At 41.3% G+C, this 20322-nt stretch overlaps 1 protein-coding gene across 6 annotated transcripts in view; it reads left to right on the forward strand.

Moving 5' to 3' along the window:
- Window positions 1-20322, forward strand: part of MGAT5 (alpha-1,6-mannosylglycoprotein 6-beta-N-acetylglucosaminyltransferase) — a 339881-nt gene that overhangs the window by 220204 nt on the left and 99355 nt on the right. For all 6 annotated transcript variants that reach the window (XM_072789000.1, XM_072789001.1, XM_072789003.1 and 3 more), the window contains 3 exons: window positions 1659-1828; window positions 5071-5205; window positions 11710-11843. In XM_072789000.1, the coding sequence (XP_072645101.1) occupies window positions 1659-1828; window positions 5071-5205; window positions 11710-11843 (439 nt within the window). The remainder of the gene's footprint in view (window positions 1-1658; window positions 1829-5070; window positions 5206-11709; window positions 11844-20322) is intronic.

The following is a 20322-nucleotide window of genomic DNA, read 5'->3' on the forward strand; positions in this document are numbered from 1 at the left end:
AGAAGAGAGAAATTTCCAGCTACCATTGAAATTTTCCATTGAAAATTTCAGGACTACAGGAAGTGACTAACTAAAGTGTCCCCTCAGCATCAGATCTTGATCTTGAGATGCCATTTCCACTAAATGGTATAAGAGGTTCTTGGAAAAATCCTTGGTTAAGGTCTAAGATAGAAGCTGTACATGAAAACCTGGGAACACCTGTCACAGCAGAGAGCAAAGAAAGGGCTACTAGAACTGTGTCAGAAGAACTTTGAAGCCAACTTGAACAGCCTCCCATTGGCAAGATGGGACAGTTTGATAATCCATAAGGATAATAACTACAGTTTACTGAAGCACATCTAATATACATCCATGATTTTATAATGATACCTTTAAAAAGCCTGTTGATGGTCATTAGAATATGCTAAAAGAACACATTTGTTATTTTGAAAATTGATAAATAAAGGGCAAGAGTCAAATATTTACCAGACTTTTTCTATGTAAACTATACTTCAGCAGAGTCAAATAGTTTATGGGAGGCGGGAGGAGTTGTTTCTCTTCATAGAAGCATTCCAGCCAATAAATGCAGAAGGAATAATAGAATATCACCATTTTGCAACCCCTAGTGGGTGAATGCATCCAGTTAGTGATCATCACGAGCTGCAGACATCACCAGAGACCCCAGACGTTGTTTCCCCTAGTGGAAGTACACACAGTACTACCTATGAAGTAGTGTTGCCAAAAACATCAAATATGAATTTGATCATGCCTGCAGATCTAATGACGAATTTACTGTAAATATGAGGGACAGAAGAACGTGTTATGTAATGAACAAACTGCAAAGTGTAAGAGACTCTACCAGAACTACAACCAGTCTCTTTGACAAATAAATTAAAACTCTCCCCACTGCCAAAGGATGGGAGTAAAGGAGCCTAAGGAATAAATGAGATGATTCTAGTTAACGCACTTTATTTGACTTCTGGCTTAAACAAGTGCACTTGAAAAAAGGAACAATTGAGGAAGTATAAACATTAACTAGATATTAGATGATATTAAGGAATTAATAGCTATTTTAGGGGTGATGGCGATGTCATGGTTATGTTTTTTAACTGAAAGTTTTGTTTCTTTTAAAGATTCACACTCAGTTATTTGCAGATGAAAGGATATAATCTCCTGGATTTGCTTCAACATAAGCTTGGCAGGGAGGTTGGGAGAAAATGAGTGTGTACATTAAGATTTACACTGAGCTGCTAATTGTGAAATTTCTGTGATGAGCACATGGGAATCGACTGCATTATTATGTCTGATTTCAGATATGTTTGAAATTCTTTTATGTTCAAACCTTAACAGTGGTGGGGAAAAAAAACCCAATATTGTTAAATGCTACGTTATTGCACTGGCTTACCCTCCTTGAATTCTGATTTCCCAATTATATTCTGCTTTTTAAAAACAGATTGTCCACATGTCATGTTCATAGCCATAAAAGGGACAGTAGTGACTTTATTTTCTTCCATTTCTTTGTACCTTCTAGAAAAATCTTATGCCATGTCGAGGTTTCATTAGAAAATAAACATCTCTTTAGAATTGGTTGATTGCTTTTGATGTGTTACTATGGAGTTTGTACTTGGTTCAGTGGGAATCAATATATGCCTCTCCTTTGTTTTTGTTTTTTTTTTCAGGTCCTCGTTCACCTGGGACTCCTGACTAAGGAATCTGGATTTAAGATAGCAGAGACAGCTTTCAGTGGTGGCCCTCTTGGTGAATTAGTTCAGTGGAGTGATTTAATTACATCTCTGTACTTACTGGGCCATGACATTAGGATTTCAGCTTCACTGGCTGAGCTCAAGGAGTAAGGAGATTACTTTTCAATTTTAAAATCAGAATACAAAAAAGAAATTGTAAACTCTTAAAGCCCTCTATTAGTGTGTAATTTCTTGTGGAGGAAAATGAAAGTGATAATTCACTAAACAGGAGATAAGAAGATTATTTTCAGGAGCTAAATACATACACTGTGAAAAGGATAATATGTTTTCATTGTAGCTGCAGGCTCCAGAGGCTTCGTAAATGAATGCCAGAAAATTCAAAGTAAGGAGCTTATTCTTTGCTATTACAGGTGCTTCCAACATGTGCAGCACAAAACATTATTGACTTTCCTAATTCCCTGTCTCTTGCTGAAATTCATACCATTCCCTACTCAACTTCAAGCTTTCCAAATCTTAAACAGGGAAGGTTCCTGTTTATAATTTAATTTGGATAGAATGAGTTTCTTGAAAGCCCTGATCCAATCCTCTTTCAATAAAGCCAACTTTCCACTCTGAGTCTGTTAACTCTACCTGGCTTTTCTGTTTCCCTGCAGTCTGCTTCTGGCTCTAGCTCTCTCTTAATCTCTTATAGGCTGACACAGCTGGCTAGGCAGGAATGCTTAGCACCCCTTCACTCCTTTTGGTTAACTGCCCATGGAGACTTTCTACCCAGCAGCCAAGTTATCATGTTGCAGTATGTCAGATGTTCCAGAAGAAATATCTTGAGTGAACATTCTAGAGATGGGTGTTAAAGTATGTCCCACCCTGCTCCTATATTATTGTATGAGACATTGATGCCCAGAGAGGTCACTTGTGTTAGGGCCAAGGTCTACACACTTGATTAGTGGCAATGTTGAGATGAAAGCAGTATTATCAAATGTCATTTTTCAAGATGCTATGTGCTAAAACTGTGATAAAAACATCAGTTACAACAGTAGTGTCAGTGGTTAAGATGACCATAGTATTGATGACTCTTAATAGCTAAGTTTGCTGAGCACCTACTGTGCATCAGATACTAAGCGTTTTATATACTATTTACACAAAGTTGGAAGTAAGTGCTATTGCTTTCTGCCTTTTAAAGATGAGGAAACAGAGTTGTTTAAAAATACATGGAGAACACGTGAGAGAGCCAGGATTTGAATTCTATGTCCATCTGATTTCAAAGTCTATGCTCCTGACCACTGTACTGCACTGCTCCTTTTGCCTTCTGACCTCCTAAATACCACCTTTGTCCCTTCAGCATGCTGCCACCTGCTTGCTTTAAAACACATTATGTGCATGGCATGTGAGGTAGAGGCATTCATACGTTCAGCAGTCATTCCTTCAGTGCTCTCTGTGTACCAGTTCTTGGTGTGGGATATACAGATGACCAGCATGTGTTCAAGGAAATGTCAATCTTTTGGTAATTACAGCTAATACATTGCATAATAATTACACTAATTGCAATGTGATTAGTACTAATTGAGGCATGGATGCTAGAATGTAAGCCAAGGGAGTACAGAAACAGCGAATATTGTTCCCCCATGGTTTATGTGGCACCTCGAATAGTGCCTAGCACCCAGTGTGTGCTTATAACTAGTTAACTTGAGCAAACAAATGAAGGGATGAGTTAAGGAATGAGTGAGTGGGTGATTAAATGGAAAACTGTGGGAACTCTAGGGATAAGTGTTCCCTAGGGAGATCAGAAGAGGCCTATTAAGGCTCTACCAGGGAGAGACTTAATTCATTGGTCAAGAAGTCTATAGGGTTCTTTAAGCACTGGTAACAGAACAAGATGTGTTTATTTAAGAAGATAATCATGCAAGCAACAAAAAGCAGTGGTTTCTGAACAGGCCTGAACATTAGAATCACCTGGGGATCTTTGTGGACTGCCAATGCCCAGAACATATCCCAGACTAATTAAATCACAACTTTTGGGGATGGAACCCAGGCACGAGTATCTCCATGCCTCTAGTTCATTCCAGTGTGCAGTCAGGCTTGGGAACCGCTGAAGACAGGGTAGACTAGGAGTCCACAAACCCTGGCACAGTGGGCCAGGTGCAGTCTTCTGTGTGTTTTTGTCAGTAAACTTCCATGGGAACACAGCCACACCTATTGTGGATCTATTGCCTGTGACTGCTTTTGCTCTACAAGGGCAGAGCTGCATGGTTGAGAGAGAGGATGTATGGTCTACAAAGAGGAAAGTATTTACTATCTGGCCCTGTGTAGAAATATTTTCAAGTTCCTGGAGAGAAATTGGTTATCCAGAACCTGGTATTTTCAGAAGGCCCAATGAGAGGAGAAGGATACCTGAAGCCGTGGCAGGATGGAGCTACAGAGCAGAGTCCTGCTTTTATGATTCATTCTTTGAAGTTGATGGCCAGAATTCGGTAAAGGATGGTTATGGGACGTGGGCAGGGGTAAAAGGCATCATGATGACTGATTTCTGGGTGAGTAGAGGTGTGGTTTGGTGAGCACATTTTACTCCTGCACCCAAAGTTGGCATAAGATCAAATATGTCGATGCTGTCTGAGTGCAAGCGTGGGTTTGTATGGATGGGTTGAAGAGATGGGTGGCTCGAAGGAAGGGTAATGAAAAACTAGCTCAGTGCCAGTTATGTAATGCAGTCTAGTCAGAAGGAAACGTTTGACAGAAAAGATTAGGAAACAGTACAAGTCAATATAAAAGTTTATGTTGTAGTGGCTAGAAATTAAAGACATTGAAGAGGTCAGGAGGGGCTGCAGTAATGAGAACAGGTTCTGTGGCAAAAAGCAATAGCTGAGTATCTAGTATACATTGGGCACTTTTCTTTTTAATACCTCATTTAAGCACCTGAAGAATCCCCGACAAGTTGCAATCTGTCTTTTCTGACCTAAATCTTGTTTTGTGGGTAGGTCATTGTTCTGTTTCTCATGAGGAGGAGAGACTGGATAAGTTAGTGACTTATCTGAGATCTCACGGCTGCTCATGGAGCTAGATAATAGAGACTGATTAAGACCCGGCTCTTCCTTGGTTTCAAAGTGTGTGTGTGTGTGTGTGTGTGCGCGCGCGCACGCGCGCGCACGCGCACACATAAGTGCATGCGTGCACATGCCTGCCCACACCACCGTTTACTTTTGCCAGAATCAGAATCAAGGCTCTGGATAGGCAGTGATGGGTGGGCAGGATTCAGATAGGCAGCAGATTGGGACAGACTGTGCCATCCTCCCCGACAACCTATTGGGATGTTTATTTTCCTATTGATGTTGCTAAGTGTAGGATCTTGAAATAATTTTTTTTCTTTTTTGCCTCTCTTCTGCTCTTTTTCTAGGATAATGAAGAAGGTTGTAGGAAACCGATCTGGCTGCCCAACTGTAGGAGACAGGATCGTTGAGCTCATTTATATTGATATTGTAGGACTCGCTCAATTCAAAAAAACTCTTGGGCCATCCTGGGTTCACTACCAGTAAGTGCTACATGCTGTCCTAAAGTTGATAGAGGAGTTTGTTTGGTTTGAACAGGGGTAACATGGTTACAGGAAGAAAAAGCCTATCAAATATTGCCTGTTGGACTGTGGGAATACGTTTCTCATTCCTTTTTTTTTTTTTTTTTTTTTTAATTTTTATTTATTTATGATAGTCACAGAGAGAGAGAGAGGCAGAGACACAGGCAGAGGGAGAAGCAGGCTCCATGCACCGGGAGCCCGATGTGGGATTCGATCCCGGGTCTCCAGGATCGCGCCCTTGGGCCAAAGGCAGGCGCCAAACCGCTGCGCCACCCAGGGATCCCCACGTTTCTCATTCCTAATTGAAATTCACATTCTCCACAGTGACTTTTTACTTTCAAAGGCTATTCATTATTTTCATTGATTTCTGTTAAGAATAGAAAATAAGTGTCCAACCACTTCTTTACCTTCCCTAATACTCATCATTCCTCTCTGTGTGCCTACACCAGTCTCATTTGTTTAAGTAACAATTTGGATAAAATGTGGAAAATATCATTTCTTATGTTGCTCTGGTTTGAGATGATGACTGTCATTTTTGGAAGAAAAAGCTGTGAATACCTTGTATGAATGTTGGGGTCTTGTACTTTTTAAGGCAAGACCCTTGAAATGGGTCTTGCCTTAAAAATGCTGAGAATGACCTGAATGCATACCTTTATCATTTTGAAGAACCTGTTGTTTCCCTCAGCGTGCTTTTGGGACCATGCTACACTGTTTGAAATGATTTTACATGGTATACAGTCATGGCATTAAATAACAGAGAATTATATAATGAAATTTATTAATCTTGCAGTTTTCCTTCAATCTTTCTACAAAGGCTTAGTTTGGTGCTGTGATACCTCCAACACATCTTGTAACGCTTACATGCATTTTTAACAAAATAAGGGTAGCTGTCAGTTTCAGCCTTCAGGCAAAGTATCCAGTTTGAATTTAATAATAATGTTTAAAGAAGAGAAATATGCTATTTTTGGTTATCTTCCCCTTACTATAGTTGGTACTGGCTTTTATTTATGGCCTCTAGAAGTTTCTAATAAATATAAATAAATTTATTGTATCTAAATGGTGACAGTGGTACATTTGGGTAAAAATCATGAACTTAATACCAACCTGACTGATAGTGAATCTTGACTTATAGTTTCCAACCAATTTCCTAGAAGAACACTTGGAAAATCTTTCAAGTAATGTAACTTAGAAATCCCTCTATGTGTTACTTTTCTGTAAATAGATGTTTTGGTGTGTTCTTCTAATTTAACCAATAATTGAATCCTTAACAACTTGAACTAGGTCCTTTTCAGGCTAGTTTATAGTTTAATATTATTTATTAAATTTAATCTCCAAGCCTGTGTCAGATTGCAAGTCCTTTAGTTGAAATTCAAAAGAAATAAAAAGTCAAAATAATCCTCTCCAATCTTATCCAAAACATAGGAGGGAAAACACCCATTGTCTGTAGAATTTTCTTGCAGTTTTCCTGCCAATAGCAATAATTGTCTCAATACTCAGGAACAGAGGGAAGGAATTGGTTGAGAAGAGACTGAGCACTTTTCATTTCCCTTTGCATACAGTTTCATAAAAAAGCAAAATAAAAATCTTGGTTTGGGCCAGGATAGCACTTTACCTTCTGCATCACATTATTCCTGTTTTTTTTGGTTTGCTTTTTCCTTGAAATCTTCATACATCACAAGCCATCACATTTGTTCTCAGTTATGTGGAAATAACCATCTTTCTTTTTGGTTAATAAGCCATGTAAGTAAACAGTCTTTTTTTTTCTTTTTCTTTTTAGCTACAGCATTAAAGAAAGAAAGAAAGGGAGAGCTATTGTTCTCTGGCATTTAGCAAATGGCAGGCATCTGGTAGACGTGCAAAAGGAACAAGGCATTACGGGCATCCCTAGATTCACATATCTTCACCATTAAGAAGGGTTGTTTGGATGGAAAGATGTCCTCAGTGGTAGTGTTCAATTAAAAAGGATGATTTCATTATTAAAATGGTCACCACTGATTGGTATTTGATTCTTATTGAATGAAGAGGCATCATCTCAGAGAAGTTTTATGGAAGGGTATAATATTTATCCTCCCTTTTTTAAAATTTATTTATGTATGATAGTCACAGAGAGGAGAGAGAGAGGGAGGGAGGAGAGGAGAGGAGAGGCAGAGACACAGGCAGAGGGAGAAGCAGGCTCCATGCACCGGGAGCCTGATGTGGGATTCGATCCCGGGTCTCCAGGATCGCGCCCTGGGCCCAAGGCAGGCGCTAAACCGCTGCGCCACCCAGGGATCCCCTATCCTCCCTTTCTTAATAAATCATCTACGTTAGTGATATTAGCTGGCAGGAAGTCCGTTAGGACTTTCGCCCTGCAGTCTTTGTTATGTGATGAAGCTAAGATTTCATCAAAAAACCAAGCAGGTCCTCCAGAAAGTTTCTTGCCCACTTCTTTTCCCTTCGAAGGCGAGACATTGTCGGAGCTCCCTGAATTCATCTTGGATGATTGTACATGGTAGGAGTTCCATTAAATGTAAAGATATCTATCATCTGATCTTTCATATAGGAGCAAACCTTGAGTCCTGTCGATCTTGGAAAAAATATTTGTAAATTCTTTCCAATTTATGTAGGGACCCAAGAAATTGAATTAAACATGTTTTCAGTGCTGGCATGCAACCAGTATACCACTAGGGACTGCAAAACTCATACCCATTTTGCTTCACATAAGATCTTTGCTGAGTATTGAGGACACACAGCAAAACGGGGTGCACATAGTGCAAGATATACTATGCTTTACATCTAACTCCAAATTAGAAGTAGGTTCTGGCAAGGAAGTTTTGAGCATCCATCTTATAGTAGTGTGGCTTAGAGCAAAGAGAATGTTCCAGGAGTCATTTGGCATTGCCACAGCAATTCCTGTTAGAAGAGGGCCAGCTGCCTCGGGCAGCAAGGCAAATATCTTTTTAAGTTATCAGTCTGTTCCTGATGTTTCAGACACACAAAAGACATTAGAGGAACTGCATAAATATTAACATAAACCCAGTTCCAAACACACAGCTGTAGAATGTGATTGAAAAAGGAAAACTATAATGTTAAACCTCTTCTGCTGTACACAGAGATCAGTCCCCTGCCTCTGGTTTATAAAACAAACCCAGGTCAGCTAAAAAATAGACAATTCCCCAAACAAAGCTTAAGTATGAGGATGTCGAATTACAAGTTTCTCAGACATTTGATTGTTCATTCTATAGCTCTCTGTTGGGAAGAAGCCCGACATCACATAGCACTGTATCAAAGTCCAGGCTTGCAGGCATTAGGCTCCCACCAGGTATCTTGACTCATCAGGGTTTGTCTTAATTATCTAAATTTAAAATAAAACCAATAAAACTCCAAGTTAAAAATAAATCACAAGCCAAAGCTAGAAAGGAATATACCCCGTTAGAGTGGATTGCAAATGAGTGGAAGTAGCCAAAGCCTTCAAGACAATGGTTCTTATGACAAGGCTGTCCCATTCTCCCTGCTGTGCCTGCATAGAGCCTGTAATCTTTGAGTCTCAGCCCTGGCCATTGGGCAGGAGCCCAGCAGCCCCACCTGCCAGCGTGTGTCCCTCGGTCCCTTCCTGCTCTGCAGCAGCCTTCTACAGAACAGGCACTGTCTTCCCTACTGTTCTCTGAACACTGCTGACTTCCTCAGAAGAAAATACAGTGGCTGTAACCAGTGGCTTTTGTATCTTATTTTAAAATATAAGTTGAAGAGTTTATAAATATAGGGGATTTTTATGTGAGTTTTTAATGTAAACTTTGATATTAAAAAACATATATAAGTTAAGGAATGGGGATGTTTTATTAAGAGGAGAGAAGGAATACCCCAAGCTATTCAAACTAGGGAAAACACACAGGGGATGCCTGTGGCTCAGTGGTTGAGCATCAGCCTTTGGCTCAGGGCATGATTCCAGATTCCAGGGATTGAGTCCCACATCAGGCTCCTTGCAAGGAGCCTGCTTCTCCTCCCTCTGCCTGTCTCTGCCTCTCTTTCTGTGTCTCCATGAATAAATAAATAAAGTCTTTAAAAAAAGGAAAGCACACACTGGTTAGTATCTTGGCTCCCCAGCTTTCTTTTTCCCGGACTGTGGGCTCCCATTTCTGTCCATCTATTGGTTTTCAGGCAGATAACATATTCTTGAGGATAATTGTGAAAATTGTCACTGTGATGGTAGCATGTTCCTTGAGAGCCACACAGAAGTCCAAAATAAGGAAATGCTATCTGTGGTCAGCTTGTATTCCATCCCGTCCTCTTTTCCTCCTTTCCTTGGGTAGACAAAGGGTGGTCATCTCATTAGAGATGACTAATGAGAAAATCATCACAGTAAAGTGGCAGTTTACTATTGATTTTTCTGGAAAATCTAAACTGGTGTTTGCCTTTTGTTTTTCTGAATCATACATTGGTGTAAAAAAAAAAAAAAGTTGAAAGAACGCCTTTAAAATAATTGGAAAAGGAGGAAAGAAACTTAATCCAGTACTTAAAACTCACTTGCCATTATCTGATTCTAAGATGTGGACTTTAATATTTATTTGCGTTTATGCTTATTGGTCCAGTAAGAGCCGTTCGGAAGTATTGATGTATAACCACAGAAACCAGACTTCATTGGCCAGGCACAAGCTAAATTTATATCAATGTTTGGAGGATCACTGATGAATTGAAAGAATAAGTTAATTAATAATGAAGGTTTCAGCATTGATTTCTGTTTCAGCATTGATTCTTACTATTGGTAGTTGTTTCTGTACTCTAAAGCAGTGATCAATAGGCTCTGTCAAGACCATGTAGTAAATATTTTAGGCTTTGCTGGCCACATGGTCTCTGTGGCAACTCCTGAAGTTCTCTGTTACTGAGTGAAAATAGCCATAGATCTAAGTAAACAATTAGGTGTTGCTATGTTTAAATAGAACTTCATATCTGAACAATGAAAAGTGAATTTCACCTAATTTTCATGTCACAAAATATCCTTTTTTTAAACTAACAAAGATCATTCTTAGTTTACAAGCCATACAAAAATAGGTGGTAGACCAGATTTGGGTGACCCAGTTTGAATACTTTGTTGGAAGAGCCAAATTAAACATCTTCATTTTTACTTCTTCAGGCTCTGGAAGAAAGCAGTAATGCTCTGGTACTGTCAAGACCATAAAATCAACACAGCTGATTACATGAGATTCTAAACTCTACCTAAAATTAAATACTCTTATTAATTGATGAACATGCTAAATGATTGTTGAAAGAGCTAAGGCATACCATATGCTGTAAGGAGAGTAAGGCCTCTATCTTAGTCCATTTGGGCTGCTCTAACAAAATGCCACCAACTGGGTGGCTTAGAAACATTTATTGCTCACGGTTCTGGAAGCTGAAGTGCAAGATCAGAGTTCCGGCATAGTCGAGTGAGGCTCTCCTTCCTCCAGGTCTCAGACTTCTTGCTTTGTCCTCACCTGCTGGAAGGAACAGGGAATTCTGTGGGGTCTCTCTCGTTTCTTTTTTAATTAATTTTACTTATTTTAGAGAGAAAGTGAGCCAAGAGCAGGAGGGGCAAAAGGACCGGGAGAGAGAGAAGCCTAAGCAGACTCTCTCCTGAGCATGGAGCCCAACATGGGGCTCTATCCCAGGACCCTGAGATCATGACCTGAGCCAAAATCAGGAGTTGGACAATTAACCGACTGTGCCACCCAGGCAGCCCTGTGGAGTCTCTTTTATAAGAACACTAAACCCATTCACAAGAGCTCCACCCTCACGACTTAACCCCCTAGTGCCCCATTTACTAGTACTGTTACTTTTGGGGTTAGGATTTCAACATAATTCGGGAGAGGAATACAAATATTCAGACCACAGCCACTTCTACAAACAGTAGTTCTTTGTTTCTTCAACAACTCTTCATTAGGCACCACTGTATGCTCAGCCCTCGCTAGGGGTACAGCAGTAAACATGGCAGTCTGCAGTGCCAGCTCCCATGGGACTTTTTATTTTGCTGGTATTTGAGCAATCTTCTGTGACTTGTCTGTCAGCTAATCTGAAGCAAAACATATGTATGTGTGATGGCTCAGCCTCAGAAGTCACACATGGAGATGTTTGGTATATATATTCCATAGTCTCTCACTTCCTGCCCACAAGTGTTTCTGATTAAAAGTATTCTCCATTTTTGGTAGTCCTTGAAGGAGGGGTTAGAGTTTTTACCTTTTTTTCTTAAGATTTTATTTATTTGTTTGAAGGAGAGAGAGAGAGAGACCGAGCATGAGTGGGGTTACGGGGAGGGGGAGTGGGTAGAGGGAGAAGGAGAAGCAGACTCCCTGCTTAACAGGGAACCTGAGACTGAGCTCCATCCCAGTAGCCTGGGATCATGAGCTGAAGGCAGACACTTTACTGACTGAGCCACCCAGGTGCCCCAAGTTTTTACCTTTTGAACTTTGGGGTCAAGATTGTAGTTTTATCAACATCGCTTTCTCCTTTCAGGTGCATGCTCCGAGTCCTGGATTCATTTGGTACCGAGCCAGAATTTAACCATGCTAACTATGCCCAGTCTAAAGGCCACAAGACGCCCTGGGGCAAATGGAATCTGAACCCGCAGCAGTTTTATACCATGTTCCGTGAGTATTCTCGCTTCACCTCTACTTTCCAGAATGCTACCGAAGGCAAATGGGAAAGGAAACTAGAACGGGTATTTTGGGTTATGAGTCTCCGGGCTTTTTGCTGTAGAAATGTGTGCTGTGGAACCTTTCCCTTGGGAATAACTGATTTGTTGTTGTTTAATTGGAATCGAAAGGCCATGTGAGCATTTTGTGAAAAGCCTTAGAAGCATCCTGAAGGAAAAAAAAAATGTTCAATATGAAGTATCAGTAAAAACCATTTGAGAAAGGACTTTGTGTGGATTCTGGATTAGCAGGTTCTAAACACATTTCATTCTGCAAATGGCCCACTTGATTACTGATGAGAAATGAACTCTTTCATGTAGATAGATTTTTCCAGACAAAAAGTCTTAATTATTTAAGCATCAACCCTTGTAAAGAAAAAAGCTTTTTTTTTTTTTAATGAAACTATTTTAAACTCTGTTCCATACTTAATCAGCTTTTAAGCACTAGCCCAGAATGAAATCTCATGTGCCCTCGTTCACAAGGTGTCATTGTTGCCAACGGCAATGATAATTTCAGGAGGTGTTGTCACAGATACTTAAAAAATGGTGAATTAACTGACCTCAACAGTGGGGGCTTTGCATTTTTCTGTTTCTGTAACATTCTCTTTCTCGCATTCACCATTCCTTACTGCTGTTATGAATTTACCGCCTCTGGCCTCGTTTCCTTAATAATTAGCTGAGGACTGTGAAGGAAACTCCCACATTTGGTAATGATCGTGCCCAAAACAAGCTTAGAGTTTAAGTCCATAGGCCTCGGTGATGAGGTGAAGTCCTATTCTGGAAATGTCACATAAGTTAAACATGACTTCATTTAGGTGCTCAGAGTGGGGAGTTCCCATTTTCCAAAGTTGCCAGTATAATTTTAATCCCAAGATTTTCATCATAGAATTAGTATCTGAGATGTAAATCTGTTTCCTTTGTTAAAGCCCAACAGACCCGTGGCCTACGTTTTCTCTGTGTGGGCGCCCCTCCTCCTTGTATGTAGTCACCTGAAGATGACCCTTTTCTCATGTTCACTAAACATAACAAAGAATACATTGGACAAATCTTTGCATGTGATGTATGAGACAATAGAATTAAAAAGGGTTATAGCAATCGGAAGGTAGTGATTTAAAACTCAGCTCATGGTCGCGTGTTCTTTTCAGCTCAGCAGGATTTTTAAGAGCATGTTATATGTATGGCAGACTTTTTTAAAAAGATTTTATTTATTCATGAGAGACAGAGACATAGGCAGAGGGAGAGGCAGGTTCCCTGCGGGGAGCCTCATACGGGACTCTAGCCCAGGACCCCAGGATCACGACCTAAGCCAAAGGCAAACGCTCAACCACCGAGCCGCCCACGTGCCTGACATTATTCTTGTTCCTGGAGCTCTATCATCCTGCTATTGTAACCTGTCTTGGGGGCACAGTTTAGAGGACAAACTAATAAATGGCACGTTGGGTGACAAATGGCTGGCCAGTATGGTAAGGCATGATTGGAGTTAGCCTTTGGTTTGACTTTATTGTATAACTCTTGAGGGGCTGGAATGAGGTGGTACAAAATAATGTTAGAAGTGACCTCTTCATTACATCAGATGAAAAATGTTAGATGTTTCTAAAATGGCCAGAACAGCCTGAATGATATGCTATATGTATGTCCTCTACAAGATGGTGTTGCCTTGTATCTCGGGAGTAGAAATAGGAAATGTTTCCAGAAAGTATAAAGTTCTCTGCGAGAATGTTGAAATTCAGAGTCCTAAAAACCCATTTTGTTCTCCACGAATGGAGGATTTCAACAGTGTTGATTAACTAAATTGAAAGAAATTCATTGCTTAAAATGTAACTAAAGATGAAAACACAGATTAATTCCTATTAACCTGGGAAGGGGATGAATTTCCTAACTGATTCAGAATTCAGCAGGAATCTGGGGAGGAAACGGGTACATTCGACTGCCTTTAAAAAAAAAATATATGGTGAAAACATAAGCAAAATTCTATCTTGGTGGGTTAGTATCCTTTAATATATAAAGAGCTTCTAAAGACTGAAAGAAAAGTTTCATAATCCAACAGGAAAATGGGCAAAGGCCATTATTCATTTTGAGGAAAAAGAAGCTTATTGCCCCAAACATTTGAAAACATATTACCCTCATTCACCGTATAGAGAAATGCATATTTTAACTGCACCAAGATACCATGTCCCAAACATCAGGCTCACCAGGATCCAGAAGTTAGTAGCATAGCTATTCCAATGGTGAGGATCTATCCATCTTTTCCTGCCCTACTAGTGAGAGCATAACATGGTACTAACAGGGGGAAGCATATTTGTCACAATCTAGCAAAACTATCAGCACATCTTCCCTTTGACTGAGCAGATCATATCTAAGAGTTTCTCCCAAAGATAAGTGAGCAGAAATAAAATATAATGCGTGCACAGGTTATTTGTTGTGACACTGTTCGTAATAGGCAAAGACTGAAAATAACCCAGATGGTCATGATAGGGCACTGAGTGAATAACATGGTCTGCTGACAGAGGGAAGTACTTTGAAACTGGGAAGAACAGTGAGGACAGTCCACACAGCTCTGAGGGAGATGACTGGGGTACATTCAAGTAATGAAACAAGAATGCAGGGCATCTCGTCAACGTACTCCGTTTTGCATAAGAAGACAGTGTGTGTGTACGTTAGTGTATATGAATTTTCCTGTATTTTCAAAAGAAAAAAATGTAAGGTTAAATAACAAGCTGATGAAAGTGACTATCCCTGGAGGAAAGGTGTGCAGGATCAGGGACAGAAAGTAGATGTCCCTTTAATGCACCATATTTTGGCCTAGGAATCATGTAAACGTTTTACATAATTTAAGAGAGAGAGAGAGAGATGGAGAGATTGAGAGAGAAAGCATTCACTTACAACTGAAAACAAATTGAAAAAATGGAATAGGCCTAGTGCTCTATCAGATTAATATGACTATCCCACATAGAGAAAATAATTACTTGGAGTGACTTTAAAACTCCCTCTTTGGACCATACATTCACAAGAGGAAATATTTGCACTGTTATTTGAAACTATTAGAGGCATACTGTAGGAGCCAAGATTTTCTTTTTTTTTTTTTTTTTTAAAGATTTTATTTATTCATGAGAAACAGAGAGAGAGAGGCGCAGAGACACAGGCAGAGGGAGAAGCAGGCTCCATGCAGGGAGCCCAACATGGGACTCGATCCTGGGTCTCCAGGATCACACCCTGGGCCAAAGGCAGCGCTAAACCCCTGGGCTACCCGGGCTGCCCAAGATTTTCAGTATACAAGAAGGTGGGTAGTATTTAAAGAATTTAAATAAAGACTGTATGATCCTCGGCTCAAAGAGGGCATATCAATGTCAACATACATTTCTCTTTAAAAAATAAATGTTTCCTAGCTCTGTACTTTGAAAAGGATCAAAAGTAAAGACGGCCCGTAGCAAGGAGTATCCTTGGCACTTAGATTGGGAACCTTATAAATATCTTTCCCTCTCCAAGGAACCTCCTGCTGGTTAAATAGCCAATTCCAGGTCTAGGGCAGGAAATGTCTGCAAAGGGATATCTCAACATGCCAGAAAGCAAGGAAGCTAAGGAAGACCCCTGGAGTGGAGTCAGAAGGACTGAAGAACCAAAGACGGGGTGGTCTGAGAATCAGGAAGAAGAAAAGCTATGGTGGATTACAGTCACATCAGTGACAGGCACTCCAGGAGTCCAGATGATCCTCCAAACAGGAGAAGCCCACAAAGTCCATCGATCCCCCCTTTGCTAGTTGCTAGGACACCACTTCATTACTCTGAAAAATAAAGGGAAAGAATCCAGCTTTGATCCTGCCTTTCTAGGCCAAGTTGTATTTGAAGATAATCAGAAAGTTGATGAAAGAAATTTGTTAATCATGAAGAAATCACAGCTAATAAATGCCAAAGGAATGAAGAATGAGAAAATCAGCATTTTAGTACTGGAACAAGGCAGGAATCATCCACGGTTGCTACAGCCTTCATGTCACAGGTTGATGGAAAGCTTTCTCATGGAGGACGCTGTCTTAATTGGAGAAAACACGGACCTGAAGAGGACAATTAAGTAGTTTGAGACCTTTGTCCTGTTGCATTGTGTCCAGGCTGGAGAATTGGCACAAAACAGTAACTCCCAAAGCTTGCCCACAGAGAACTTGGGTGCTGCCTTGAGAGGGGGTTCTTTCCTACCTATATGACAAAAGTGTGGGTCTGGCCCAATCCAGTCATCCCCACAGAACCTCCCATTCCCTCACCCTTCAGGTACACGTGGCTATTCCAGTGATCTGAAAGGGGAAGATCGTTGCTTTGAGCGTAAGAAGGAAGTGTCAACTTATATTTATGCATCGTTGATTTTTTTCAAACACAACATATTTACTAGTGTTTCCTGTGTGGGTTGATAGTAATCATTACATACTTGATGTGTAAACACGCACGTGTATTACAGGTATACTAGATTGTGTTCTGATGGGGGTGCAAAATGGAAACTGTAGATCCACAGGAATAGGGTGTTGTACTTGTAGAGCTCTGTCGTCTTCCAGTCCAGCTGTCCTCTGACCAGATTTAGCAGTGTTCCCGCATGTGTGAAGTGCAGAGAGGATGGGAAAGCTGGTCAGAAAGGGCCCAGCTGGAGGATAAAGAAAGAGAGAAACGCACCATTGCTGATACATCTTTAGGGGCAATGCCATGAGGTTGTGCTGACCAAAGCATGTTTTTCCTTTTAAACTTAAATTCAGGGATCCCTGGGTGGCGTAGCGGTTTGGCGCCTGCCTTTGGCCCAGGGCATGATCCTGGAGACCCGGGATCGAATCCCACGTCGGGCTCCCGGTGCATGGAGCCTGCTTCTCCCTCTGCCTGTGTCTCTGCCTCTCTCTCTCTCTCTGTGACTATCATAAATAAATAAAAAAATAATAAAAAAAATTAAAAAAAAAATAAACTTAAATTCAGATTCAACACTTCTCACTTTAACACTGCTTCTATTTCTCTAACTCATCTCCTCACAGAGTTGGTGGAGTTTCTTGCAGGTTGAAAAACCTGATTTTTCTTATCGTTTTGCTCCAGATCTCAGAATTTCACTGCAACCATCCTCTTTGTGTATTCTGTTTGCATTTGGGCATTTTTGTATGTGTCAACATCGACTATTCATGACCCCTCCCTAAGTAGCTTCTATAGGGACCATCCAAGTGGTCAGACAATGCTGAGTCCCTTTGGCTACATCTACTGAGTGATGATTTTTTCCAAGAAGTTGAAAAGTCTGATGGTTCCTGCACTCTCCTCTTGTCCACACTCCAGGTGGCCTTTGGGCTAGGCTCTACGGCCATCCTCTTGCCACCAGAGCCAGCTCTTGAAAGCTCGGCTTGGCCTGAGCTATCCCCACTCAAAGACTGTAGTGCCCTTCTTTTGCCCTCCCCCCAGACACTCCCTAACTCCTCCCTGGCCCTGCCAGACAGCCTGCTGGTCTCTGCAGGTCCTGCTAGAGGCCTCCCCACTCTTGCTCTCTTCACATCACCCTGATAGCAAAACGGTATTCTATTTCTTGAAGGCTCTATTTAAAAGACTTCCTCTATCCTTCCAAATTGAAGAAAAATGTAACCCTATGGCAAAAATAGAGAAAGCCACTTCCTCCCATGGAAAAGACCCCCATACTCAATACAAGCATTATCGTATTTTTCATGGGTATATTTTTACATAGTTGTAAATACATAATAGAATTCCCGATCCCCCTTTTTTTCCCTTCACTTAATAGATAATTTTTTTTTTAAAACTGATTTCTAAGGCTGTTTTATCATCCATCAAGTGATTAGCTCCTCATTTGTACCTATTTTGGGAAACTTCTGTTGCTTCTTGTTGAAAATTAACTGCTTGCTTTTTCTGGGCTTGACAGAGTCTTGGCTTGACCCTACAGGTAGGTGTTATTTCTGTCAGTAGCCTTTGGTCAGCCACCCATACTTCTTTTTTTTTTTTTTTAAGATTTATTTATTAATGAGAGACACAGAGAAAAGCAGAGACATAGGCAGAGGGAGAAGCAGGCTCCCTGCGAGGAGCCTGATGTGGGACTCGATCCCAGAACCCAGGATTGTGACCTGAGCCAAAGACAGATGCTTGACCACTGAGCCACCCAGGTGCCCCCACCCTACTGCTTTGTCTGAGCCCCTGAAAGTGGTCTCTTTTCTATTTCTCAATTCCCAACAAGGTGTGTTATACCTCAATAAACAAATGCAAGACATTTGCCCATACTATTTACAAAAAGAGAAAAGGGAAACACTGAAGTCCCTGACTCACCCTTGAGTTAGCCCATGTGGGGATAGCTCTAATGACCTGTTCGACACCCTCTTTCACAACTTCCCCTGGCCTCTGTAAAAACAGCAGTGGTGGTGGTGAACTGTCCTTATCTGATTGTGTTTGCCCCTCCCCTTCGCTGGAGACCGGCTGCACATAACGGTAGCAGAGATGACCAGACTCCTCTCCACTGGGCTCAGGCAAGTGGTGTCCCAGACTTCTGCTGATGTCCTGTAGTTGGAAAGTTTCAATAACACTCAGCAACCTGCTGTACCACCTCACTTTTCATATCACCGTCCTAGAATGTTCTCTAGACAGAGTCCATTGCTATTGGTTTGTTTTTAATTAATTAGTGAATTAATTTTTTGATGACCTGCAATGTTTTGGCTGTAGTTCACAATCTGAAGACACTGAACAATTTGCCTTCTGGGTGCTTACACTGTCAGGGCTGGGAAGTATTCAGCATTTCTCGGTACAGGTGGAAATTTGGGGCAGAAGAGACAGGGAGCTGTCATAGAGTTGAGTGAAGAACAGGCTGTGGGGATTCTGGAGGTGTTAGTTGAGAGCCTTCCCGTTTCACCTCCAGCCCCTCTCCGTTCTGTATGCCATCTGGCCTGCCTCATGCTGCTTGGCTCCTCTTGGCTTTTACTCATCTTCCGGGGTGCCGTGTTTTCTCTGGCTTGCAGGCCATTATGTGTGTGCTCCTTGGTCTGGAAGCCCCTAGCTAGCTCTCACCCCCGACACACACACCCTTGCTCCTCCTTCAGGGAGATGTTCTGTCCTCCAGAATCCTCCCTTCCCCGAGTGAGACGCTCCTGTTCTTTGACTCTTAACCTGTATTCCAGTCCTACGAGCCTGGTCACTGCTGAGTCCTCCATACCTGAAGCGTTAACATCATTGGTGATAAGTATTTGTTGTATAAATGAAAAAAGAGCAAAAAGACCCCATTTTCCCCAACTACAGAATGGGGCTAATTAAAACATAAGTCAGATCATGACACTCCCGTGCTCACAGTGCCACAGCATTTCATTGTAGGGAAAGACCAGTCATCCCAGTGGCCTAAAGCCACCAATACTTGTCTGGCCTCATCTCTTACTACACATCTTCATGCTCACTGCTCTCTATTCCCATACCTGTTTCTTAGGTGAGTCAGGCACACTGCTGCCCCAGGACCTTTGCATTGTTATTCCATCTCCCAGACATTCTTCCCTTTAGACGTCTATGTCTCTTCAGGTTTTTTGGGGGCTTTTAGCATCTTTTTTGAAAAGATTTATTTATTTTAGTGAGAGAGTGTGTGTGTACACAGGTGGGTTGGGGGTAGGGGCAGAGGGAGAGGGACTGAGAATCCCAAGCAGACTCCCGGCTGAGCATGAAACCGGATGCATGGCTTACTCGCACAACCCCGAGATCATGACCTGAGCTAAAATCAATCATGGCCTATTTTCCTTTCATGCAAAGGACAAACTTGTTGGCTTCAGTTAAGGATCACTCCCACGCATGATTTTATTTTTAGGGCCTGACAAGCAAAGGAGCTATTTGTGATTCAAACTGCCTTTTTGGCCTTTGACTTCGATCAGTAGGACTCTTGCCTTTTACTTCTGTGCAGACCAGTGAGTGATGGGATCAGCCTTACAGTTCCTTTATCTGAGTCTCAGCCTTCAGGAGTGATGTTCTTCTGAGGAGTCCATTCCCTCCTAAATTGCTTTTTGACACTTGAGAAATTTACTCCATTGTGCCTTTTGTCAACAGTGCAGGCTCTCATCTTTTCAGCCCAGCTGTACGTGATCGTTTCCCTACTTTGCATCCTGACCTCTTCTCTCTCTCTTTCTCTCTCTCTCTCTCTGTCTGCTCATCATCATCACCATCTGAAAAACTTGAGTTTGGGTAAAATTTGAAGTATAACATCACTGGCTCTGGTTTTTAAAGCCAGATAACTTCCTGTGTGATGTGACTGTATCTGTCAATAAAGTTCTTTCTATCATGCCAGTTACGTCATCAGAGTCAGCATCAACATCCTGAATATGATCATAGCCAATATCCTTCCCCGCTTTAACAAAGTTTTCAATTCGCAAAAAGGGTGAAAGAAATGTCTAATAGAACCCCACAGCCTAAACTCTGCAAAAAAGTTTCCTTTCTTTGCTCTCTGACCTCTCAATCCAT

This window comes from Canis lupus, chromosome 20 (genome assembly GCF_048164855.1).
Source record: "Canis lupus baileyi chromosome 20, mCanLup2.hap1, whole genome shotgun sequence".
Taxonomy (NCBI): domain Eukaryota; kingdom Metazoa; phylum Chordata; class Mammalia; order Carnivora; family Canidae; genus Canis; species Canis lupus.